The following is a 27784-nucleotide window of genomic DNA, read 5'->3' as shown; positions in this document are numbered from 1 at the left end:
TGCTTTGCACAACAACTTTCTGCTTCATTGCTGAGCATAGGTACGGCAGTGTCTTTTTTCCCCAGAGTGTTTTTTTCCCTCAAAAATCCTTGCAGTGTAAATGTTACTTAAATTCTGAGCTTGTTTTGAGTTTGCCTTTTGGTCATATAGAACAATCGTGGCCTTGATTTACTAAGATCCAAATCACTGGGTACTAATTTGCTTGTGCAATTTATTAAATTGCATGTGCATGTCTAGGGCATATTGCAGGAGATTTACTAAAAAGAACTATACGCAAATAGCTATACGTGCAATATGTTAGACACACTCTCCAGAAAGTGGCTTTTGCATGTGTGCATGTTTTGCATGCTCACTTACAGTACCGCTCTCACTAAATAATACTCTTATTTTTATTCAATATAATATGCCATTTATTCATATATATATATATATATATATATATATATATATATATATATAATATAATTTTAATATATTTTAATATATTTTAATATTTTTTATTTAGATGATTATACATTATCATAAAATCCCTGCTGGCTATCAAGAAAAGCGTAGTTTAGTAGTGTAGAATACCCATGTATGGCACTCTTCTCTTTAAATCATAATTCACAAAGAATAGAAAATACAATATTATGGACACGTTAAGCCATCGCACTGATACTATATACTAAAACGAAATCTGAATTTCAAACCACATATATCGTGACCATGTTAATGTTGGATAGAACCACCAGTTAAATTACTTTGCTATTAACTGGCGAAAGATTGCAATGTTTAAAACATAGAATGACTGACTGTATAATTTGGGCATAAATTGTTAGTAGGTTTTTAAAGAGTTATAGTGTACAGCTGAAGTCAGAAGTTTACATACACTTATGTTGAAGTCATTAAAACAAATTTTTTAACCAATCCACTGATGAAATAAGTCATTTAGTACATCTGCTTGGTGCATGACAGGAGTAATCTTTTCCAACAATTGTTTACAGAGAGATTTTTTTCACTTTTAAATGACTATTACAATTCCAGTGGATCAGAAGTTTATGTAGGTTAACTAAGTTAACTGTGCCTTTAAGCAGCTTGGAAAATTCCAGAAAATGATGTCCTTCTGATAGGAGTACAGAATTGGAGGTGTACCTTTTGGATGTATTTTAAGGCCTACCTTCAAACTCCGTGCATCTTTGCTTGACATCATGGGAATATCGAAAGAAATCAGCCAAGAACTCAGAGAAAAAAACTGTGGACCTCCACAAGTCTGCTTCATCCTTGGGAGAAATGTACAAATGCCTGAAGGTACTATGTTCATCTGTACAAACAATAGTACGCAAGTATAAAAACCATGGGCCAACGCAGCCGTCATACCGCTCATGAAGGAGAATCATTCTGTCTCATAGAGATGAACGTAGTTTGGTGCTAAAAGTGCAAATCAATCCTAGAACAACAGCAAAGGACCTTGTGAAGATGCTGGTGGAAACGGGTTGGCATGTATCTATATCACCAGTAAAATGACTCCTAAATCTACATAACCTGAAAGGCTGCTTAGCAAGTACAACAGTTTGCAAGTACACATGGGGTCAAAGATATTACTTTCTGGAGAAATGTCATCAGGTCTGATTAAAAAAACTTGGAACAGTTTGGCCATAATGACGTCGTTATGATATCGTTATGTTCGGAGGGAAAAGCATGAGGCTTGCAAGCTGAAGAACACCATCCCAGCCTTGAAGCATGGGGGTAGACAGCATCATGTTGTGGGGGTGCTTTGCTGCAGGAGGGACTGGTGCACTTCACAAAATAGATGGCATCACGAGGAAGGAAAAATATGTGGACCTATTGAAGCAACTTCTCAAGACATCAGCCAGGAAGTTAAAGCTCGTTTGCAAATGGTTCTTCCAAATGGACAATGACCTCAAGCATACCTCCAAAGTTGTGGCCAAATGGCTTAAGGACAGCAAAGTCACTGTATTGGAGTGGCCATCACAAAGCCCTGACTTCAATCCGATAAAAAACGTGTGGGCAGAACTGAAAAAGCATGTGCGAGCATGGAGGCCTACAAACCTGACTCCGTTACACCAGTTCTGTCTGGAGGAATGGGCAAAAATTCCAGCAATTTATTGTAAAAAGCTTGTGGAAGGCTACTCTAAATATTTGACCAAGTTAAACAATTTAAAGCCAATTCTACTAAATACAAACAAAATGTATGTAAACTTTTGACCCACTGGGAATTTTATGAAAGTAATAAAAGCTGAAATCATTCTCGCTACTATCATTCTGACATTTCACACTCTTAAAATAGAGTAGGGATCCTAACTGACCTAAGACGGAAGGTTTTCTTTGATTAAATGTCAGGAATTGTGAAAAACTGAGTTTAAATGTATTTGGCTAAGGTGTATGTAAACCTCTGACTTCTACTGTATATGATGTTAACAGTTAGGATATTGCGTTCCAAAACCCCCCCCCAAAAAACATCAATGGGTGTTCGATTTATTCTCCACTGTCAAAGACTCAAAATGTGCAGCACGAATTCCGATTAATACCCGTTTCATTCCTATTAATTACGCATTAATAAATGCAGTTTCCCTTTCTGAGATGACTTTCAGGCTTGAGAACTCACTTGGTGCAATTTTATTCTTTTGTATCTACACTGCCCTTAGTTATGTGAATTTTAATGCCTGCCTCTAAACTGCATATTAATTTCGGGATACACACAAAAATTGCCAAGACTTACTATGTTATGCAATACTTGGAAGACTGTTAGTAGATTAGCTCGGATAATTTTTGTGTGCGTGCTATCAAGTTTGCCCATGTTTTTGTACATGCAAACCTTCAGTAATTCAGTTTGAGTGTTCATATTGTCTTGTCACATACTAGCTCGAATTAGTGCTCAGTCTCAGTTTTTTTTTTTTCTCCCCCCAGATATAACTCTATTAATGTTCTAAGGTCAAGAATTTATATCAAAGGATTGTGAGCTAGATGTAATGATGTTTCACAAAACAGAAACTCTATCTACACATCTCCCCATCTCACCACATGAAGTAGAGAAACTATTTTTGTTTTTGCTATTTTACTGACTTTGATATGTTGTGGTTTTGTTTGAAAATGCAAAAGAGAACAACAAGACTAATGCAGCAGCCATAGATGTTTTTCAGACATGTCATTGACCCTTGAGTACTCTGAGTAATTAGTCTGAGTACTTGAGTAGACAAAATGCCCATCTCTAATATATACATACAAACATATACACTGGTGGCATTTTAGCTATCAGTTTGATCAGATACTCAGGTGATATTTTACCCCATGCTTCCTGTAGCAATTGCCATAGATGTGGCTTGTCAGCACTTCTCAAGCACCTTACAGTTTAGCTGATCCCACAAAAACTCAGTGGGGTTAAGATCCATAACATTTTTTTCCAGATATCTGTTGTCCAATATCGTTGTTTCTTTGCCCACTCTAACCTTTTCTTTTTGTTTTTCTGTTTCAAAAGTTGCTTTTTCTTTGCAATTCTTCCCATAAGGACTGCACTTCTGAGACTTAAAATGTTGTATTAAACATGCGGACTAACAATAAAGAGGACAAAATCTTCTTTTAAAAATATCTCCTAATGACATTCACTGAATTCCAAGGAAAAAAAACCTTTTTGTAAGTTTAATTCAGTAAAAATTAACTGCAAAATTAAATAAATAAATATTGTAATCAAGAGTTCTTGTCTTGTTTTCCACATATTCTCTAAAAGTAAGTCTAAATATCTTATATGTCGCTTCTCAGGTAAATGTATCTTGTTTTAAGTAGGCTGTTTTTAGATATTTTAAAATATTGAAATAGTAAATATTGTATTCAGCATTCTCCAATAACAATTTAGTCTTCTGCAGTATAGCTACGAATGTAAATGTATGTTGTTTTAAAGGAGTTTTAGATATTATTTTGGGAAAATAAGCCAAAAAAGACTGATCAAAAACTTTGTTGCCGTGTATTATGGGCTAAGACTACACTCTCTCACCTTTTATTTTCACTTCGATCCATCTTTAACTCACAAAAAAAACTCTATCTTCTTAATAGATCTGCGTATCACCAATTTACTTCACGATATGAGATAGGCTACAGTATATTATGATTCAATACTGCAATCCATCATGTTATTAATCTAGCTACAGCAAACGCACACGAGGTATGGGTGTCCATGTGCCAGAGAGTGCCTCAGTCGGGTGCATTTTCAATCTCTCCACCTTCACATGACTCTTAGACGTGGCACTGACCGCACAGAGAAATGCCATTTGATTTTTTGGTTTGTTTGGATGCACTTCCTTATTATTTGAACTTTAATAAAGTATGCAATAAAGATATAATGGCAGGTTGTTTGCTTTTTAGATGCTCTGACATGCAGGTTTTGCTTAAGTGGAATGCCAGATCCGGCTCTGCGTTATTCAATGATGACAGTTCTTCTGTATTTTTCCATTATAATTCTGTTATATTTTGTGATCCACATTACTGTTATGAAAGTTTAGAGTGCATCTGGACATGTTTTCTTCCACTCCTCAGTCATGCGCGCCACTCTCGCTTCATCATTAGAGTTTCATATGATCTTATGTTATGTTAAATGAGGTCAAATGACTATTCGACAACTACATTTCTGTCGACAATTTTATTGTCAACCTTGTCGATAACGTTGACCAATCGTTTCAGCTCTTATCTTGTTTAGTTTTACATCTGTCTTCCACATCTTTCTGTCCTTGTTAATGTCAGTTGTCCTTTGTCTTTGTAGACTGTAGTGTACACATTTGTATAAAATCTTAAGATTTTGTTTTGTCAAGTTCAAGAATTGTATAGCCTTCATTCCTCAAAACAATGATTGACTGACAAGTTTCTAGCGAAATCTATTTCTTTTGACCCTTTTTGACCTAATATTGACCTTAAGACATGCCAGTCTATTGCATACTGTGGCAACTCAAAACAAAGACAATGTTAAGCTTCATTTAACAAACCACATAGTTTTCATCTGTGTTTGAAATAATGGCAAGTGATTTACTAGTACCAAATTAGCAATTTAGCATGATTACTCAAGGATAAAGTGTTGAAGTGATGGCGGCTGGAAATGGGGTTTGTCTAGATTTTTTCAAATACTGATGTTGCTGGGTTTTTTTACATCAGTAATGTCCTGACTATACTTTGTGATCAGTTGAATGCCACTTTGGTGAATTACAGTACCGATTTCTGTCTGAAACAGCAAAATCTGTACATTTATTCCAAACTTTTGGCCGCCAGTGTACATTTAAACATATATACATATAGTGACAATATAACAGAATAAAAGAGAAATATACTATAGAGCAATAATGTTGATTTGAATATTTTATATACAGATATACATTTATGTGCAGGTGATGTAATGTATTGAAAAAGAGGTAGGATATGTTAAAGAATATAAATAAAAAATTGATTTAAGTAGGAATGTATGGATTGAATATTGCACATTGTTGTATTGACAAAAGTATTTGGGGGCAGTTTTAACTGTTCATGGGGTGGATGACCTGTGTTTCATTCATATTAATGGAGTGTTCATGTTGTCTTACATACTAGCTCTGAGAAGTGCTCAGTCTCTTTTTTTCATTTTTTTCCCCTCACCCAAATACCCTCCCCAAAAATCATTTAAAAATGTAACTCCGATATAAATTCTTGACCTTAGAATATTATTAAAGGATTGTGAACTAAAATATAATTTAGTGTTTTCAATGTGAAACTGCAACCATGTGTTGTTTCATAGAACATAAACTCTTCTCAATGTGGTGAGATGGCGAGATGTGTGTATAGAGAAACTGCTTTTTTACTGACTTTGATATGTTGTGGTTTTGTTTATGAAACTGCTAGAGAGATGGAGGAAAGTGCTAACTATCTTAGAAGAGTTTGCATGCATAGGTGTATTTCTGCTTTGCAGCATCTGATGACCAAAAATGGAAATCTGATTTTCTTTCTCCTCAGTTTTAATTTCATTTTTTTTTACCCCTTTGTTCTATTTTGCTTTCTCTCTCCCCCTTGATCACACATTTTCATTTTGTTATTTTGCATAGAGTAAAATTTGTGCCGTACTTAGTGACTTTAAAAATTGCTTGAACAAGGGTTGTCAAGTAGAAATGTGTAATTATGCTACAAATAGTGATGTCATTTTTATTTCTATAGCGCTTTTCACAACACACTCAATATTGCTGTTCTTTATAGCTGTAGGGTGGTGTGTCCTGTAATAGTTCAGTATTGTATTTTCAGGCCTGCACTGATGGAAATGAAGCATTGATTCAGGTTCATTAATACTCTCTTTTGCAGGGTTGGTTTGTGGTTAATATTGTGTATACTGCCCTTTTCAATTGAGTTTCTGTCCTTTTGGAAGAAGGTGTGCCATATAGCAAAATGTACTTTTATTTTCACACTTTCCTTTGCCTTCTCTCTTTCTGATATCTCTTTCACATTCTGTGCCCCCCTCTCTCTGTTTTTTATTTCTTAGAATGAGATAAAGGACATGTATAAACTGTGTGTAACTTCTTCCTGTTCCTAGTACTGTTACTGTACTTAATGGTACACCAGTGTGACAAATGGACTTGGCCTGCATTAAAGGAAGGTTATGAGTAATGTTCCCTGTCTTTTCCTTGGTAAGATCAGATCAGATCAGATTTTAGCTTGTATAGGTTTTTTCATGGTTTCATGGAGTATGAGGCATGTTATGTATCCTGTCCATGTTGCCATAGGTCTAATAAGTACATTCCTGGTTTAATACAAGTTAATCTCAGTCGACAGTATATATGGCATAATCTGGGTTGGGAGAGTTTTTTTTTTTTTAAGTCTTTTGAAATGTAATCCTTTTACATTTATTCTATTACTCCCCAACCCTGGACATGTTGATTACCAAAAGAAAAAAAGAATTGAGTCGAGGTTAGGTGTACAGTTTGGTGCCTATATATATATATAGATAGATAATATAACAGGTGCAAGTCAAAAAAACTTTTTTTGGGTAATCAATTTCATGCCACAAATGCTATTGATTGATCATAACTTGTATTCAACCCGGAACTTTCCTTAAATGCAGAACCAAGGTGTGTTTCCTGTGTTAATGCTGTTAAAGGTGCATGTTGAAATTGTCCTGTTTTTACATGCCTGTTATTTAGACGTATTTAACAGTGGTCACTAGGTTTTATTTACTAATTGTCTAGCTGTTAATGAGTGTGTGTGTTTGGGTGCTTGTTTGCTTTGGTTTAGCTGAGCACAAAATGACTGTTTGCCCTTTAGCTTGTGTTAGCAAGCTTAATCTCATGTCAGAATTAGAATTAGCTTTATTGACAAGTATCCACACACACACACACACACACACACACACACAGAATTTGTCATGGTGACAGATGCTTCTGGTGCAACCATATACTAGGGATGGGCATGGGTACTCTGACGTGGCAGCAATGATCGATCATGAAAGCGATGAGCGAAAGTAATCATGCATGATGTGACTTAACTCTTAATTTGAAATTCAGTGACCATTACCTGACAACTAAACACAAATGTGTCAGAGAGTTGGCTTTTTAATTTTGAGATTGATTACATTGTGATTTTGAGGGGTACATTGATTGTCAGAGACGTCTCATAGCAAACAAACTGATATACGATGCTCCAATGCTAACATTACGTTAATCAAAACAGTGTAATTAATCGTGTTTTGAACACCTGCCTCTGCTAAATGTTTGCTAAACATCTTTTATTATCATTTAATCTACGAAATTTGACTCATTTACATTATTTAATAAAAGTGAATGTTTGTTACTGACTGTATACCTCCCTGCCCTAAGTGACCTAACGCACACTTGCATCTCGACGAAATTAGTGTTTTCAGCACCAGTTTCCAAGTTGGATGTCTGATATAAAGTGTCATTCCGTTGCACTTCAAACTCTCCGAATTGAATGGAACGCTTCATGAATCACAACAATACAGAGCAATTCACGGCTTTCTTCACAAGCAAATATTTGGAGACACTTTATATCGCACACACACACACACACACACACACACCAGCTATACGCATGTTACAACTTAGCCAATTGTGGTGTAAATCGGCACTAAGTCACAATTTACACACTACTAAATATTTGAGCGTTGCACCAATAAACTTTAAGAATGATGTATCCATACGTATAAACTAAATATTTACAGAAGCCTCCGACCAAGAGTAACGGATGGAATAAAAAAGCAGACTGATATTCAATGAGCTCATGTTTTGCGTGACTGGCATCAATCATTTCGACATACACTATGATGTTGACATTTACACTCATTTACATTTACGAGAGAGAAAAAAATTTTAAGCGGCTCTTCAGCATGAAACCCTTCTAACGGTGCAGTTTTCATTCGCCCAGTGTTATGTTTCAACATATTCAAAATATATATATATATATATATTGCATCTTTAACACTGTTGCTCCTGCTTATAATCGGGGAAAGCAGCAGCACAGCGTCTCTCCCTCTGCTTCTCTTTCATAATTTAATCAGTTAGCATTTACAATACATCTTGTATAGCCACAATATAGGCTACATGCATTCTTAATTAATTTAGAGTTTTAATATTGTATTAACTTATTTACAATAAAATATATATATATAAAAAAACATGTCCAGAGACATTCAATTAGCCTCAGTGGTTTTGTATTTACCAGCTAATGAATTAATGTTTTTTTTGTATTGCAAAGGTGGTCTTAAATTTTGGTCTTTTATTTTGATTTAAAGTCTTAAATGTCATTCCTTCGAACCTGCAGATACCCTGTACACAGAAGCTTTCACCATTTTCCAGTTGAAATAAAAGTTTTTCCACCAGCTTCAACGAAACTCTAGCAAAAAGTGCTAAAAATAGCTTTTTACAGTTTTTCACCTTTGTTTAAAAGGAAGTGCTTAAGGTTTTAGTAATATATTTCTCTCTTTCGCTCTCTCTGTTTTGTACAGTTGCAGTGATGATGAGGGTGATGATGGTGATGAAGAGGAGACAGAGCTGAGTGTGTGTGGTTGTGTTGCATTCACTTTGGGAGTGGAAAGGACCCCCCTCCCCCACACACACTGCATCCATGTTTTCCCCCGACCAGGAAAACATCTCCACGTCCTCAACCAAAGTGCCAGTCAAATATGGAGAACTCATTGTGCTCGGGTAAGAATGCTTTTGACCTCAGATCAGATAAAAACAACATCTGTCATGCCAGAGTTAATAGTTTCAACATTTAATCATTTAGCAGATGCATTCAAGAACTCATTTAAGTCCAAAGTGACATAAGTACTTTATAACACAAAAACCAATAATACTTGCAGTATCACAATGCCAAGTTTCAAGAGTAAACTATAGTACAAAAGCTTAGAATGTTTTATTTATATATATATATATATATATATATATATATATATATATATATATATATATATATATATATCTATACATATATATATATATAACACACGCACACGTTTATTGGACGTTTATCAGAATGCTTATAATGCTGTCTCAGTGACAACTTTGTGTACATGTTTGAAAATACAATTGGCATACCATTGAAACATTTTTGTATGTATTTTGTTGTTGTTAACCATCATTTTGACAAGATATGAGGTTGATGCATGTGTATTGGGAACCATGGAGCCCTTCGTTGGGAAACACAGTGGGGTCTTAACATGGTGTTGGAATATCATGCAAATGTAAACAAACCATAAAAGGATTTGATCTGCTTTAAGTTGCTTTGATCTTTAGCTGATGCTTTATCTTTCTGTATGTCTGGCTAGTTTACTGTAATATAACAGTTAAACTTCAAGCTTTAAAACTAGTTCAAACTTTCGGAAAAGGCCTTGTCAAGCCAACATCAAAGTTTGTCTTTGTGATTTGAGAGATGTAGTGAAATACAATGCTACATTAGATTCTGAGAGCAAACGTTTCAGTGGACTGAATGATTTTGCGAATGGAACAGGCCTAGAAATGTTCTGACTCCCTGGTCAGTACCTTGACTTTGGCAGACTTACCCAAGCTGAACATATATACTTGGGGGTAAACCCAAACGTCTTTATTGCACTTTTCTTAACTTTATGGCAGATCATATTTCAAGATCGGAGGGTAGATATGGGGAGGCCTGCCTCAAGAGAAACAAGCACAATCAGTGAGCTTGTTTGACTTGTTTACAGAGTACATTGCAATAATGTGGTTTTGCCAAAATATGTTGGGAATGCAGACAACGACGTCAAACCATGTTTTTTTTTAAATGTCCTCTGTGAGCTTGTGTTAAATCAATCAGAGACTAAATGAAGTCCATAAATGTGTATTTACAGCCAAGACCCACACATTTTGACACCCAGAGAGAGACACATGCAATAATGTGGTTCCTGAAGGACACTACACATTGAGAAACTGGGTGGGTGACTGAGAGAGAGAACTCTGCATCATTCGGACATTGTGTTCTTACATTTAAAAATGTTTGCAGCACAACAATTGGAACAGAATGCAGGTGTCTCAAGACACGTTTGTTCTTTTAAATTGGCACGGCATCTTAAAAACATGGTGTTCATGTGTGAGATGCTGAAAATTTTTTAAAAAATGTCCATTTAGCTCATGTTTACAGCGAAAAACTATTAACAGTTCAAGCGAACACCAATGCATTCTGTGTAAATGGCCCCTTAGTGTGGTTGGAAGCACCAGAACCTCCACAAAGGAAACCACAAGGCACTGCAGGTGCAGTGTTCATTGTGTTCAGTATGTATGTATGTTTAGTACATACGCAAATAAAGGGTCCTGTTGTCTCACAATTGCGCAAAACTTTCCCTCTATTTATACAGCACGCCACTGGAACAGAACTTCTTCACAAGATTTACTGTTCAAACTGTGCTCTCACCCTGGTAGAGACTTGCTATGTGGATTGTGTCCGTTTCAGTATGCCATCTCTCCCAAATATATTTATGTGTATTATATTTTTATTATATAAAAACCATCCATCCGTCCGTCCATCCATCCATCCATCCATCCATCCCTAAGTGAAAATGTCCAAATTGGGCCCAAAGTGTCAATAATTTTTGTGGCCACCATTATTTTCCAGCACTGCTTTAACCCTCTTGGGAGTTCACCAGAGCTTCACAGGTTGCCAGTGGAGTCCTCTTCTACTCGTGAGGACATCACGGATCTGGTGGATGTTAGAGACCTTGTGCTCCTCCACCTTCTGTTTGAGGATGCCCCACAGATGCTCAATAGGGTTTAGGTCTGGAGACATGCTTGGCCAGTCCATCACCTTCATCCTCAGCTTCTTTAGCAAGGCAGTGGTCGTCTTGGTCCCCTCCCTGCAGCCCAGTCTCCGAAGGGAGGGGATCATCCTCTGCTTCAGTATGTCACAGTACATGTTGGCATTCTTGGTTCCCTCAATGAACTGTAGCTCACCAGTGCCGGCAGCACTCATGCAGCCCCAGACCATGACACTCCCACCACCATGCTTGACTGTAGGCAAGACACAGTTTGTCTTTGTACTCCTCACCTGGTTGCCGCCACACATGCTTGACACCATCTGAACCAAATAAGTTTATCTTGAACTCATCAGACCACAGGACATGGTTCCAGTAATCCACTGTTTGTGAACTTTCTTGTGCATCATCTTTAGAAGAGGCTTCCTTCTGGGATGACAGCCATGCAGACCAATTTGATGCTGTGTGCGGTGTATGGTCTGAGCACTGACAGGCTGACCCCCCCCCCCCACGCCTTCAACCTCTGCAGCAATGCTGGCAGCACTCATGCATCTATTTCCCAAAGACAACCTCTGGATATGACGCTGAGCACATGCACTCAACTACTTTGGTCGACCATGGCAAGGCCTGTTCTGAGTGGAGGTTCTGTTAAACTGCTGTATTGTCTTGGCCACTGTGCTGCAGCTCAGTGTCAGGGTCTTGGCAATCTTCTTATAGCCTAGGCCATCTTTATGTAGAGCAACAATTCTTTTTTTCAGATCCTCAGAGAGTTCTTTGCCATGAGGTGCAATGTTGAACTTCCAGTGACCAGTATGAGGGAGTGTGAGAGTGATGACACCAAATTTAACACACCTACTCCCTATTCACACCTGAGACCTTGTAAGACTAACGAGTCACATGACACCGGGGAGGGAAAATGGCTAATTGGGCCCAATTTGGACATTTTCACTTAGGGGTGTACTCACTTTTGTTGCCAGCGGTTTAGACATTAATGGCTGTGTGTTGAGTTATTTTGTTATACAAGCTGTACACTCACTACTTTTATACTGTAGCAAAGTGTAATTTCTTCAATGTCACATGAAAAGATATAATTAAATATTTACAAAGATGTGAGGGGTGTGCTCACTTTTATGAGATACTATATGTGTGTGTATATATTTATATATAGATAGATAGATAGATGGATAGATAATTTGTTCTTCTTTTTTTTTTTTTTTTTTTAAAGAATGAATCTTGAAATTCATCATTTGGTTTTGAATTACATGGTATATAGCCCAGGGCTGTTCAAATCTGGTTCTGGAGAGCCATCATCCTGCAGCTTGGCTCCAACCCTAATCAAACACACATGAACAAGCAAACCAAGGTCTTCAGAATTACTTGAAAATTACAGGCAGGAGCTAGGTTTGAGTTAAACTTTGCAGTACTATGATCCTCCTGGACTGGATTTGAGCCCTGGTATTGCCCATAAGCAACCCTAAAAAAACAGCCTGCTCTACCCAAACACTACTGTAACTTGTACAATGGCTTTTATGTAGTATATTTGTGATTGTCTTTGCTTCCAGATAATGTTCTAAATATTTTAGATTGTGTGGCTGCTTACTTCGAAAAGCATGAGTAGATGTGTACAGCTTACTAACAGATTCGTATGGTTGTGTGTTTTTGTTTGTTTGTGCTCTTCTAACGCTTTTGTCTGCCTGTTGTGTACTCCACCTGTTATTTGTGGCAGAGTTCATGATGGGGGAAGTTTTGTGTGCTGTTTTTCAGTTTAATTTCTCCTCCTACAGGTATAATGGCGCTCTACCCAACGGGGACCGTGGCAGAAGAAAGAGCCGGTTCGCACTCTTCAAGAGGCCCAAATCCAATGGTGTCAAACCCAGCACAGTACACGTAGCCTGCACCCCACAGGCAGCCAAGGTACACACCCAAAACTCCACCTAGGGACTTCACAGGACCTAAAAGAGAATCAGCACTTATAGTATAATTTGGTCCTGGGCTTGTTTTGAATATTAAAACTACGTGGGTTTGAGCTTGAATGAAACAGTGTTTCCACTCACACATCTGGATACTGCTGAGTTCATGAATGGCCCCTCTGTAGTTCCCCCACCCTCACAAACACACACACAGACATGTTTACTTGTTTCTAAATGGGGACTTACTATAGACTTCTATTGTTTTTGTATAAAGCTGAATTATTATTATTATTATTATTATTATATACTAACCCTAAAGTTTTTGTGCATGAAGAATTTATGAAAACAGGATTTATTTATTAATCAGGACATCCCTAAATGTCCCCAAAGGGAGGTTTTGTCAAATTCAGCTCCCTTATTCCACAGTCTACTCTTGTTTTACATCCTTATTCTGTTAAAATCAGTTAGCCTGAAGGTCAAACTTGAGCCATCCTGGCTCTCTTAACCTTGAACTGTATCTACTAATGTAATCATTTCATTCTCAAAGATTTTATTTATTGGATTTATTCAGCACTAATTTCTAAGTATGTGCATTATGACTTTTTTTTGTTATTGTTATTTCACAACTGAAAGTTCCTCTCTTTCTCCCTCACATCTCTCTTTTCCACTTTCTCTGTCTCTTACTCTTCCGGTCTCCCTAGGCCATAAGCAACAAGGATCAGCACAGTATTTCCTACACTCTGTCCCGAGCACAGACAGTTGTGGTGGAGTACACTCAAGACAGCAATACAGACATGTTTCAGGTACTGACTTGCTGCTGACTGTGCTGTGCTTTCCTTCAGGTCTTTATTTCTGACCTGGTTTAGAATGCTTGCCTGGATGGTGTTCAAAGGCTTCCATTTATCACACTACTCAAAGTGTCAGCCTAAAATAACCCTGAAGTAATGTTGTCACTAGGCAGAGAGTAGGGGTAGCTATCATCCACTGTAGTTATGGAAGAAGACATTAATATAATTGTGAATGGTGGTTCAAACAGGTCCTTGAATACATCTTAATTTGTCTTGTTTATTCTCTTTTCACATCAGATTGGCCGCTCAACTGAGAGTCCAATAGATTTTGTGGTGACCGACACAGTTCCCGGAAGTCAAAGTAATTCAGACACCCAGTCAGTTCAGAGCACCATCTCTCGCTTTGCGTGCCGGATCATGTGCCAGCGATCGCCCCCTTACACCGCCCGCATCTACGCTGCTGGATTCGACTCTTCCAAGAACATCTTTCTAGGGGTGAGAGAGAGAGAGGGAAATAAACTGGTGCTGAGAAAGTGTGACTTGTGAAATCAAGACAGTGGGAAATGACTGGCACTGCTGGCGTTGATTAAAAAAAATTGCTTTGTGGAACCAATATGTCCAAATCACTAACAAAAAGATCTAGAGGTTTTGATGGACTCTAGCTTGAAAAAGTATTAAAATAAGTGTTTTAGGTGTTAAATGTTGTATTGTAATGATTTGAAAGCATTAATGTAATTACAGTACCTTTTTTTTTTTTTTTTTTATTCTTAGGAGAAGGCAGCGAAGTGGAGGACATTGGATGGACAGATGGATGGTCTGACAACTAACGGTGTATTAGTAATGCATCCTCGCCTTGGTTTTACGGAGGACTCAAAACCTGGTGTGTGGAGAGAGATTTCGGTTTGTGGAAATGTGTTCACCTTGAGAGAGACCCGCTCGGCCCTGCAGCGAGGGAAAATGGTCAGTGCTGTGCTTGCAAGCGTTAATACACATAACAGCACACACATTCTTAAAAGTGAAGTGTGTAATTTCTGTGGCGCTATTGTCACCAAACGGATTGCAAAATTAAAACGCTCCCCTAATCTGGCCCAAATCTCACGCCATTGGGTTGAGCCAATGTTGCTTTGTGATGCTCAAACAAACAGAGCAATGAGATTTTTGTGGCAAGTCAACATATGAATGACTTCTAGTTGTTATTAAGCTCAGCTAAAGTATTTTAAACTGAAACAATTATATACTTTACCTTTTAATGAAATAGTTCACACAAAAATTTAAATTATCATAATTTATTCATCCTTACGCCATCCCAGATGTGTATGACTTTTTCATCTGCTGAACTCAAATTAAGATTTTTTTGAAGAAATTCTCAGCTGTTTTGGTCCATACAATGCAAGTGAATGGATGCCAAAAATGTTAAGCTCTAAATATCATATAAATCAGCATAAAAGCAATCCATAAGACTCCAGTGGTTAAATCAGTGTCTTCAGAAATCATACGTTAGGTGTGGGTGAGTCAGACAAACATTTAATTTATTTTTTTACTATTAATTCTCCCTGCTCATTCAATCTGCACTCAACTTTTGGTGATTCATGCATATCACTCCCTGCTGGGCAGGGAGAATTTTTTATAGCAAAAAATAACTTGTTTATCTGTTTCTCAACCACACCTATCAAATCACTTCTGAAGATATGGATTAAAACACTGGAGTTGTATGGATTACTTTTATGATGCCTTTATGTTCTTTCTGGTGCATAAACATTTTGGCACCCATTCACTTGCATTGTATGGACCTTCAGAGCTGAAATATTCTTCTAAAAATCATTATTTGTGTTCTGCAGAAGAAATTAAGTCAAACAACTGGGATGACATAAGCGTGCAAAAACGATGAGTGAATTTTCTTTTGGTGAACTGTTCCTTTAACAAAAGAGCTTTTGCATTTTAAAGACACACCCTCTACTCCAATATAATGCCAGATCATAAGGCCATAACTTTCAAGCCAGTGTTTGCAAACGTTATGTGGTGCACTTTAGACAGGATTCTGAAATTGAAGCCGTGTTAAACAGCCAGATGGATTCTTGCAAGATGGGACACTGGAGCGCTCCGGTGCCGTTGACCGGTTGCTCTGGGATGCAGTTGCCACAGTAACAGCTCAGGCGAGACAGTTTTGCTCTGTCTGGTGTAACACGAATCTGTAAGACGATCCAAAGCTGATCTGTTAAGTGCGTCAGACAGGAGGTCCAATCAGAACTATCTCTTTCTCTCAACACTTTTCCCTTGTGGTCATGATAGTTCATTGTTTTCAATGGTTGTGTTCAAGCTGGACTAATGTCTATGAAAGTCTATGAAACTCAGAACTTTTGTGACCAGGATGTATGTGCCCGCATTAAGGAATTCCAGTAAAAAAAATGTATACACTCTTGGTGCCAAGGTATTATAATTACAGCTGTCAATCGATTAAAAGTTGTAATCATTTTTATTACTTGATGTTCTAATTAATCGCATATCGATATTTACTGAGAAAAGCCCCTGAATAAAGATAATTTAATATATAATGATTAAAATAATTGTAAATTTAAAATGAAATACTATAAATGTTCAGATCATTCAAATACATCATATACATGTATTGTGGCAACAGACAAGCATTCAGACAATTACAGTCAAAATTTTGTTTGTTTTCCATTTTTGCCTACTCTCTGCGCTATTTTTAATTGTTGGTCTTGTATTCGTGCGCCTCACTTTTTTTTATTCATGTCTTATTCGTTTTGAGCCTCCGGTCATAAGTGCTTGTTTTTAGGAGGCTGTGTCAATTTAATCTGTTGATGCGCACCCCCTTTTTGAGCACAAACCATGAAAATTACATACCTGAACTTAAATGGTTGTATTTACTGGACCCTTTGGAGTATGGACACAGTTGTAGTATCTTTTGAAAGAAGACACTTTGGGCTTTATTTCCAAAGTTTCAGAATTAATATATGTTGTTATTCTTTTAAGTTAGAGAAGCAAAGTTTAAAGTAATGGAAATAATTTGTGATGAACATGTTTTTATAATCTATAAAACAATAATAAAATTGCCAAGACAACCCAGAAATACAATGTTCTTAAAGCCACAAGTCCAAAGAAGTTACGTTTAAAATTTGAAGATGATCTAACAAAAAATACAGTTCCTGCAAGCTTTTTTTCTCTGAAAATCACTGGAAGCATACGAAGTAAAATTAAGGCTCCGCCTTTCAAGGCGACACAAAATCTGACTGCACTGCTTGGCTATTATGAATGAAACTACGCCGCATTTTTAAAAATATACTTTGGAGACAGGCTCATTTTGCTTACGAGACTCTAATATATAAGATAATATACAGTTTTACAACATGAATGCTGCTAAGATTGTTGAAGAACGACAAGGAATGGGAATTCTTTCAATGGAGAATATATCAATATTTCCCAGATTGTTCACTTTTATGGACAAAAAGTGCTATTGGATGTTGATGTCAATGAACGCTTGTCATGGACAATTGACCCAAGTGTGGCAAACTTGATTCATCTGGCGATCATGTTTTCATAAAATTATGAAGTCCCGTTTTGATATTGCATGTTTTCATTTGTAATCCTGGCACAAATAACTAAATTGCTGTTTCTGGAGCATTGCTATTGTGAAACAGATATCGGATATCAATGTTGAACCCTTAGACCTTTGAAAAGATGTATATTTTGTTAACATTAGTTACATTTATAGACAGTAAAATATATGTTAAATGTAAGCAGAGTGACATCACCACCGCGTGCGGGGAGAATTGCATATCAACAGGTTAAACATATCTTGAAACTTTGAAAACGTGTCTTGAAATCCCTGCATTCAATTGTGCTCGGTCAAAATGTCATTGAGCCTAAAAGCTCATCTGAGGAAGGTTGAGCCTGTACAGATTGCCCCCTTCTACCACAGATTTTTACAAACATCAAGGTGGTACATCAAGCTTGAATTGCTTAGATGGTAGGAACATGTATTACTACAGAATTTATGAACTGGTTGGGAACATGATGAACTGCTTTGATATTTTTTTTACGTGTTATTTTTCATATAATTATTTCCTCAATTAACGTGTTAAATCTTCAGTCCTTATTTTAAATTTTGTTTTTATTTATTATTTTATTTAACTCAAATATTGTCATTAAGTTTTTATTTTAGTTTTTGGTAAAGAGAACAACACTGCTTAGTGTACAACTCAAATTCTGGCTCTGACGCGCTTACATGCGCATCACATCACAAGTCCTGTGGCTCGTGAACTGAGAGGCGCCCCATTAATCTGACTTGTCACAGGCAGAACAAACACACTCTTGATTGCTGTTCATGTCCTGCTCCTGTTGAGTCCAACTACTGGCACTGCACTGAGTAAACATGGAGCTAATGTTGCCTCAGTGCTGGCCAAACACCGTTTGACTGTGCTGCTGTGCAGTGACATTCATCTTAGTGACTCAGAACAGATCAAGTTTATAGCCAAACTGTTTAGACTTTGACTCAATGCTGGTATAACAGAGGTTAAGTACTGAAACTATGCTGGTCAGACACGAGATTAGTTGGGGGATTTGAAATATCCTATCTTTACAATACCCATTTACTAAAGAGAAACATACTGTATGAATGATGCAAAGTATAGTGTGTGTGTGCGTGTGTATGTGTGCTGCAAGTGTTATTACAGTCATGATTTCACTTTTTGATGTACTACTTCTAAAATCAACAAATTCTGGAGGTGAATCGGACTCAAAATATCTATACTGAAATGTAAGTGCACATTTGAGTAATGGGTTCAGTTTCATTGTACTTTATGAATTGGCTGCTTTTCAGTGGAAGTCTTGTTTGGTGTTTTGATCTATGTCCAAATGCAGTGGTTTTCATTACTAACATGTACACTCGAAGCCTCGAATATGCTGCAGTGCAAATTACACCATAAGGTGTTTTATTTAACGCTTTCCCGGTCCGACGTGCCGAACTCGACCCACGGTGTGTTTCAGAGGTTTATGTTTTTGAAAGATAAAACTCCAAAAAAAAAAAAGTAAACATAATACATATATTTGGAAAGCTGAGATACTCGTGATTCGATTGATGTAAACCTTTTTAAGATACAATCACAACAGCAGGTACAATCTATATCTTTGTCAGACCACCAACATATAAACAACCAAAAACAAAATTTAGGCAACTCACCTATGAAGCCTCATAGTTGTCCACTGAGCCATAACTTCCCGACAAAAACGGTGTTGTTTCATTGTCAAATGTCCAAACGATCAAATCAAGTAAAATGTTTAGTCCAAATCACATTATTACATCAATAAATATCCACAGACTCTTGTTGCATCATTTCAAAGCACCTGGCAGCTGTGCCTAATCTTTCACATATTATCGGTAATAACTTCAGTTCAGATGTAAACATTTCCTATATCCGGTATCAAAATGGAAGCACGCACTCTGACCTTTCGATTGACACCTCATTTGACCCAATAGGAGCTTCCATGTCCTATCCAAAGCCTTCAATACCCAACCACAGTCTGTGTCGAGTGTAAGGGCATACCCACATTCCTTTGTTTACTGATCAAACCAATTACATCGAAGAGTGGAAATGACTGACGCATCGTATAGCCAATGAAATTCTGAAAACAGTGATATGCGGCTTTAGTGGATTGATTAGAACACGATTCTGTTATGCGTGTGCGTAAGCAGCCTCGAGTTTACCGACAGTTTTGCGCCTCCGCGCATAAAGCCATTGGAGAACTGTTTTGGAACTGTTTACACATTTGGCGATTTAAATATGGTGAAACGGACGCGAAAAACAGGATTTTCACCCCAGGATGTGATATAAGAAGGCATTCATTGTCAAAATTCTGAGTTTGGAGATGAAATTTCTGAAAACAATACGGATGATTTGGAGGCAGAGGAAATATGGAGAGATGAGACATGGCTCTGGACAAGTAAGTGTTTTCTTGTGTTTTATAACATATATTACTGTATATTCCGCATAAATAAGCTTTAGTTTGAATAATGAACACATTTTGTAATTACCCTTTGTCGTGTGTTTCCTCAGTGAGTGTTTGAACCGTTTGTGTGTGTTTTTTGTATTTGTATGTGCGTGTGTGAGGTTTTAGTTCATTGTTTGTTTCAGATCTATTGACATGCTATATAGATGTTTTGTATATTTACTGTAAATATATATATATATATATATATATATATATATATATATATATATATATATATAATTTGAAAATAAGAATATATATTGTGTTTGAGAGTCTATTTGTTACAATCGCGGGGAGGTGGGGGAGGTGTAGGCCCATCTATTTGTTACATAGTACATTGGCAAAGTATACAGTATTTACAGTAAATATACATACAATAATGCATATTTACACACTCGATAAAAAGATATATATATACATATATATATATATATATATATATATATATATATATATATATATATATATAATACAGAAAAGATGGAAAAGTTGTGTCTAGCTTTGTAAATTACATGTATTTATTCTCCCCCACTCAGCAAGCGGCCACATAAAGTGGAGCAGCAGGACAGCACCTCATCAAGAGAGGAGGGCTTTCAGAGAGACCCTTTCTGAGGAGCTGGCAGAGTTGGGGTCTCACTCCACAGCCAGACCCGTATCTCCTGCTCCACGAAGAGCAGATCACAGGCCGTTGCACATCACCAAATCTTGCACCGCTGGTCGTCTGAAGTGCAGGCAGTGTCATGCAAAGACAACAGTGAAGTAGTCTTCCTGTGTTCTGCCTTTGTGCTTTGTACCCAAATGTGACTGCTACAATGACTGGCATGTTGCTAGAAACATGTACAATTTTATAATGGTTTGTAAATACTTTGTGTAAAAATTCATGTAAATAGTTTGTTGTGTATTTTTTATATAAACAAATTGTCCACCATAGCACTAGTTTTGACTCTTTTATATGCACAACATTTAGTTTCAAGAAGGGAAAAGGCACTCTAATGTGTTTATGCATCAGTTACTCTGTGTCAGCAAAACTAATAGTGGATCTGGATATGGAATATGATAGCTCTAAGTGTCATCTTTCATTAGAGCCCAAAATTATGACTGTACGTTGAAGCGTTCAAAAGTAGGAGCCTTTTTGTCCTAGGTTACCAAAGGGTCCTTTTGGAGTATCCAAAAGGCACTTTTGTAAAACGCCTGGGTGTACCCTTAGAAAAACGTGTAAAATATTCATTTTTTATGGTATTGTTCTAAAATTTGAACTTGGACTAGGTAAGGCTTCATGCTGTGATCCCATTGTGTTCTCAAGCTAATAGCTACAAGTTATAGTCATCTGCAGGCATCTGTATGCAAACAAAATTTCAGGCGGAAAAAAAAAACTTCTATTTCATTGTGTTCAAACTTCTATTACTCAGAATCAGTAGCACTTACAGTAATTCTGACTGCTGGGGAAAAAACTTCAGAGTGTCCCCTTTCAAATGTGACCAAAACCATGCATGTACTCCAAACGGTTCAAGAACAGCTTTAAATTTACTTTGGGTATGCCTTGATTAGGCGTTTTAGGCTAATTTTACAGGATTGGGTTGATATGACCGTAGATTTAAATTTTTATTTTAAATTTTTAACATAAATGTGTTTGTATAAAATAATGTGAGTACATATTTGGAGGCTTTCAGATGAATGAAACATTGAAGACATGCAAGGCATAAATACACACACACAAGCTTGCTCAATTACAAACCGGCATCATATTTGCACTTGCACTCAGTTACCTTCACGTACAGACAAGCGCACACACACTGCACCGTTCACATGTGTTGTCATTACAGCTGTGTGTGTGAGGAGTGGTGTGGCTAATGCTGTATTGTGAAGGTCAAACTAAAGGCTGATGAAGGGTGTCTGGGCTTTGTTACAATCATGAATTATATGATGATTATATGACTACATAGGGGGTCTATTGTGCATTAGATAATGTTTGTGTTTAAGAGTGCATTGTAAGTGTTCTGACATGCATTGTCTCAGCCAGTATACGGTTTAATTATGATTATTATTTGTTACATTTTGGGGTTTGTGAAATCCCCTTTTGGAATGTGGTTTATGCTGTAGTTGGAATCATAAAACTGAAAATGTTTGGATTTACTTCCCCCTGCAGGCACACTCTAAACACTGCACCTACTCATGTCAACCATCTGAATTTAATTTCATCACACACAATTGGTTTTTGAAAGCATTTATCATTTACTTGTTCCAAACCCATTTGACGACTTCAGTGAAACACAGAAGGATATATTTAGCAGCATAATGTCCAAGCTGCTGTTTTTCACATAAGGAAATTGGATGGGGTACAGGGGCTACCATTATGACCATTCACCTTCATTACATGGAAAAGAGCAGCTTGGAAATTCTGCTAGAGATAACTACTTTCATAGGGTTTTCCTATGTTATACGGATTTGGAACGACATGAAGATGAGGAATGATGATTCATTTTTGGGTGAACTGTCCACTGTTAATACAGTAAGGGCTAATAATTTTTTCTCTGTCTTACTCTCCTTCTCTTTAGGTCGACAATGAGACTCAAGAGTTAGTGGACGGCTCTCTGATCGATCTCTGTGGAGCAACACTCTTGTGGCGTACAGCTGAGGGCCTGTCCCACACTCCCACCGTCAAACACCTTGAGGCGCTCCGGCAGGAGCTGAACGCTGCTCGTCCCCAGTGCCCTGTGGGTTTCAACACCCTCGCCTTCCCCAGCATGCGCAGGAAGGACATCGTGGACGAGAAGCAGCCCTGGGTCTACCTGAACTGCGGCCACGTTCACGGCTATCACAACTGGGGGAACCGCGATGCAGAACGAGATGGAAGAGAGGGGAGGGAACGTGAATGTCCAATGTGCCGTGCTCGTGGGCCGTACGTGCCGCTTTGGCTGGGCTGCGAGGCAGGCTTTTATTTGGATGCAGCCCCGCCCACTCATGCATTTAGTCCTTGTGGTCACGTTTGCTCTGAAAAAACAGCAGCGTATTGGAGTCAAATCCCCCTCCCCCACGGAACGCACACCTTTCATGCCGCATGTCCTTTCTGTGCCCAGCAGCTCAACGGTGAGCAGGGATACATCAGACTGATCTTCCAGGGGCCGGTGGACTAAACACACCTTCCTATGACCTTTTACCCAAGTTGCCCCATAGCCTGCACTGCTAATGACAAAGATATGCAAGGCTTGCTCTCTAACTCTCTCTTTCTCTACTGTTGCTTTTCTTTTATAAGCGCTGACTCAAGACTGTTTTTTTTTTTCTCCTCTGGTTTGTAAGTGACCTTTTATACTGCTTTTTCGAATACCGAAAAGACAAAGAAATATATATTTTCAAATAAAAATAAAAGCAAAAAATAAAACCGAATAGACCTATTCAAAACAGCAGAGCACATGCACACCCATTTTTGAGAGTTCTGATTGGGTGGCTCTGTTCTTCATTTCAAGTGGTGGGCGACGTGACCGTCACAGTTGATGATGTGTAGTGTTTATTTGCAGTAATACTCAGCATTAGAGATGCAGTACACCATCCTTGTGTGTTTATAACGAGCTAACAAAAGATTCTATTTACTTATTACTCATCATTCATTCAATAATTCACAGCATTTCACAAAGCAAATACATTATACTGCATAAAGTTGTTTTCCATAGTCTGATATGTCTAACTTAAAAATAAATACTTGTTAATGTTTTTTTTATTTATATACAATATCCATTTTTATCAAAGATAAAATTATAGTTGTGTTTTTGGGAAGTTCTATGTAGCTGGGTTTTTGTATGTCTGTTTATCATCTATCTATCTATCTCTCTCATCTTTTCCACCTTCCACATGTAGCTTTGGCTAGCTTTCAGATTTTTGCTCTTCTGTAGTTTGTCCACATTTATAAAGGTAACAAGATTTATGTAAGTGTGGAATCTTTTTTGCAATAGTGAACCCGTTAAGTCATGCTCATAGAAAATTCTGGCTGAGCTCCAGAAAACTCCAGAGGCCTAAAAGTCTTCACCTCCCTTTAAGCACAGGCCAAAACCACATGCACTGTCAGTGAATGTTTGTGTATGTTGTATGTGCGTAAGGTCTTGTCTTAAAGGAACAGTTTACCCAAAAGTAAAAATTCTCTCATCATTCACTCATCCTCATGCCATCCCAAAATTGTGTAACTTACTTTCTTCTGCAGAACACAAAGTTTTTTAGAAACATTTCTCCGCTCTGTAGGTCCAAACAATGTGACCAAATACACCAAAAAGCACATAAAGGCAGCATAACAGTAATCCATACGACTCCAGTGGTTTAATCCATCTCTTCTTAAGCGATAAAATCTGTTTTGGGTGAGCACAGACCCAAATGTAACTCCTCTTTAACTTTAAATCTTGACATAAGCAGTCTCCTTGTCAATCAGGATTTCAAACCTGAATTATTCTTCCTAGCGCTCTGCGCATGCATCAAGCACTAAGAAGTGTAATCTATCTTGAAATCATGATCGTGCATAGAGACTACAATGTCAAGATGTACAGTGAAAAAGGTGTTACATTTTTGTCTGCTCTCATCTAAACCAATTTGATAACTTAAGAAGACATGGATTAAATCACTGGAGATTAATTTTATGCTGCCTTGATGTGCTTTTTGGAACTTCAAATTTCAGGCCACCAGTCACTTGCATTGTTTGGACCTACAGAGCTGAGATATTCTTCTAAAAACCTTTTTTGTGTTCTGCAGAAGAAAGTAAGTCATACACATCTGTGATGGCATGAGGGTGAGTAAAGGAATAGTGGGAACTCCGTTCAAAGTTTGTTCTTTTTGCAGGAGCAGCACTTGACTGCTCTCATCCCTTTTGCCTAGTTCACTTTTGCCATTCAGTGCTTTGAACGAGTTTTGATTCACTTTGTACCCAACATCTACTGGGAGCATGGTTCCAGTAGAACAAAGGGTAATCTCTCCTCTTTCAAATTAAAATAGATTAAAGGTGGATATTATTTTTAAGAATTGGATTAAGGATTTAAGAAGTGGATATTATTTTTGAGTTTTTTTTCTGCTTGTACACTGTATGGAGATCATTGATCCTGTTGCAAGCAACTTCAGTTCCCCTTGAATTGACCTCCGTGTAAGAGTATGCTAATATATTTGTATTTGTAAATGTATGTAATGTTTAATTATGTATTGTGCATACAGTTGTATGTACAGTACTGTGGGAATGTGTAAAATGTACTATACTATTTCTTGTGACGTGTAAGAACCTGGAGAGCTTATATTGAGTCCAATAGGTTGAAAATTTCAGAACTCTTTCAATTGGATTCTGGATTTCTCTCTTGTTGTGGAGTCCAGTTTGAATTTCCAGAGATTCAGTTCTTGCTGTTCTGAAGAGCACTTATACAGCATACTGGTGCACTGTTCACCTCAGGGACTTTCCTCTATCCTGACCACCTGGGCACATGTTCATTAAATATTCCAGACCAGATGGCTGATCTTGGATCTGTATGTGGGAGATCCTAAAGGGATAGTTTACTAAAAAAAAAATGACAATTCTATTGTGATTTACTCTGTCATTCCAAACCTGTATGACTTAATTCTTCTCTGGAACACAAAAGGAGAAAATCTGAAGTCTGTTCGCTCTCATGTAGGAATGGGGACTGAAGATTTTAAGATTCAAAGGACACCACTCGAGTGCTATTATTCAGGGATGCAAACTACTCACCTTTCAGTCACCTTTTCTGAAGCTTATATGTCCAAATTGTTTGGTTACATTTTCACATTTCTTTCTTATTAGAATCACTTGAAAGGGTTACTTTAAGCTAACACGAAAAGCTTTAAATACAGCAAACAAATCAACTGAAAATATACATCTGGGACACCTGCTAAGACTTTCTCATCTTTTTCAACTTGAGTTTGTATCCCTGCTATTTCTGAGGTCTTCTGAAGCCAAATGATAGCAAATTCACTATCATATAATCTAAGCCATTATACACTGAGTAAATAACGACAGACTTTTCATATTTGGTTGAGCTGTTCTTTTCACCACATCATGCCAAAAGCAAATCTGAAACTTGATCACACCACAGACATATTTGTCATTGTGTTCCTCTTTTTCAAATGGCAAATTTTCCTCCATCTCATCCCATGTGAGCCTTTTTCCCAGTAAACGCTAGATTTTAGTGATACATTTAAAGGGCAATGCACGTTTGTCTGCAGAGACATCGTGTGTAAAGGGCTTTCATTTTCTGTTGATTTGTCCTGTTTTTATTTGTTTAACCAGTCTGCATGATCCTAGTCTTAAGCATGTGTGTGTTTGTGTGAGAGAGAGTGTGTCCTTGTGTTCTGAAAAAAATAAAGAATGCTTAAAAGGCAAATGATGAGAGTGTTTCTGATCTACAATTTTTTTGTACCAAATTAAAATAAAGTACTGATGAAGAAAAACAAATTAAAGGTTTCATAGATTTTTTTTTGTCTCTCACAGATGCATGCGCTGTCTGTCTTGCACCTGAACTTTTTGTTTTGTTTTTATTATGCATCTTATTGGATAAGGTTTCTTATTGGTAATGTATCTGATTACATTCTATGTAAAACTAAAGTGATCCCACATGTTTGTCATCACCTTCTACTTGAAATTAATGAGATAAATGAACATGGTTGCTGTCTAAATTTAAAATAAAATGTGGAAGTGTAGTGCTTAAACACCTTATTTTAATCTGAGTTTAACTAACTAAATAAAACCGATCTAGGAAACATGTGAAACATGGTTTTAATCCCAGCGGTTAATACATTAAACATACAGAATTGGAAGGGTGTCTAAGGTTATGCTTGCGCATATATATATATATATATATATCTTCATGTAGAGCGATGGAGTTACACATATAAATGCTTTGTGCTTGTAATAACGAGCCCCTGGGTAAAGGAGGAAGAAAGATGCCAGAGCTCACGTATCAGCCTTTTGTACTTTTCTTAGCATTTTTTATGTTCTCTGTTGTTTCTAAGAAAAAAGAATAACCTACACGTTTCATGTTCCTTGTATTCCTCATACCCATTTAAATATATCCCTGTTCCTTTCTGGTGTTTGAAAGTGCTTGCAATGTGGCAGAACAAAAGGACTTCATGTTTGGCTTGTTTTCTTCCAAAATGATTCTGAGGTGCTGAAGTTATCCTACTAAGAATTTTAACCTGGAATAGACTTCCCACATTGTCTTAAAAGGCATTACAATTGCTTAAAGTTGTAAGGGGGAGTTTGGATGGGGGAACATCTGGTAATCTCCTATACAAATATTACAGATAGTTGACTCTGGCCTCAGATGAATGTGGTGGATTTTCTGGCATTTTTACCCTGCTGAGTCCAATAATAGTCCATGAAGTCTGGAGTACCAGTGCTATACTCAAGTTTCTTACCACAGAGCCCTTTTGTTTGTTTTGATAGGTCTGTTCTTACATAAGTGGCCTCTCCGTCAGCAGAATCAGGACAGCAGCCAAAATCAAGTCATGTGACGACCTCCAGGGAAGCAGTGTGCTGCTAAACAGCAGTTTGTAATGGTAGAAAGCAGATGTGAGAACAACCCTTTTTCACACTAAGGTCTTTGTACTAGTTTAAAGATGAGCTATAGCAGTCCATAATAAGATTTCAAAACCGCACCAAGAAAGCTCATTATGTAATCATTTTAGTATAATCCAGGCAACATAATCAAAACCAAGCTGGAATTAAAGTGTCTAAAGTGTTTTCCAAACCATTCAACTTATTTTTTATTTTTTTAAAGGTTAAAAGGGGTTAAAATACATTGTCCAATCTGGGCTTAATATGCTAAGACAACTATAAGAAAGCCATTCATTCTATGATTTCTCTCAAAAAGTGTAAATGGTAATTC

The 27784-nt window shown here is 37.3% G+C and overlaps 1 protein-coding gene across 2 annotated transcripts in view; it reads left to right on the top strand.

The window, feature by feature from the left end:
* The window catches only part of LOC127662871 (E3 ubiquitin-protein ligase pellino homolog 1), a 53420-nt gene extending 27051 nt beyond the window's left edge, over positions 1 to 26369 (top strand). For both annotated transcript variants that reach the window (XM_052154259.1, XM_052154260.1), the window contains exons 2-7: positions 8960 to 9158; positions 13000 to 13129; positions 13827 to 13928; positions 14211 to 14408; positions 14685 to 14873; positions 22478 to 26369. In XM_052154259.1, the coding sequence (XP_052010219.1) occupies positions 9079 to 9158; positions 13000 to 13129; positions 13827 to 13928; positions 14211 to 14408; positions 14685 to 14873; positions 22478 to 23056 (1278 nt within the window). In that variant the 5' untranslated portion in view covers positions 8960 to 9078 and the 3' untranslated portion in view covers positions 23057 to 26369. The remainder of the gene's footprint in view (positions 1 to 8959; positions 9159 to 12999; positions 13130 to 13826; positions 13929 to 14210; positions 14409 to 14684; positions 14874 to 22477) is intronic.
* Positions 26370 to 27784: the final 1415 nt, after the last annotated feature.

Source organism: Xyrauchen texanus, chromosome 22 (genome assembly GCF_025860055.1).
Source record: "Xyrauchen texanus isolate HMW12.3.18 chromosome 22, RBS_HiC_50CHRs, whole genome shotgun sequence".
Taxonomy (NCBI): domain Eukaryota; kingdom Metazoa; phylum Chordata; class Actinopteri; order Cypriniformes; family Catostomidae; genus Xyrauchen; species Xyrauchen texanus.
This window is presented reverse-complemented; position numbering and strand designations above follow the sequence as displayed.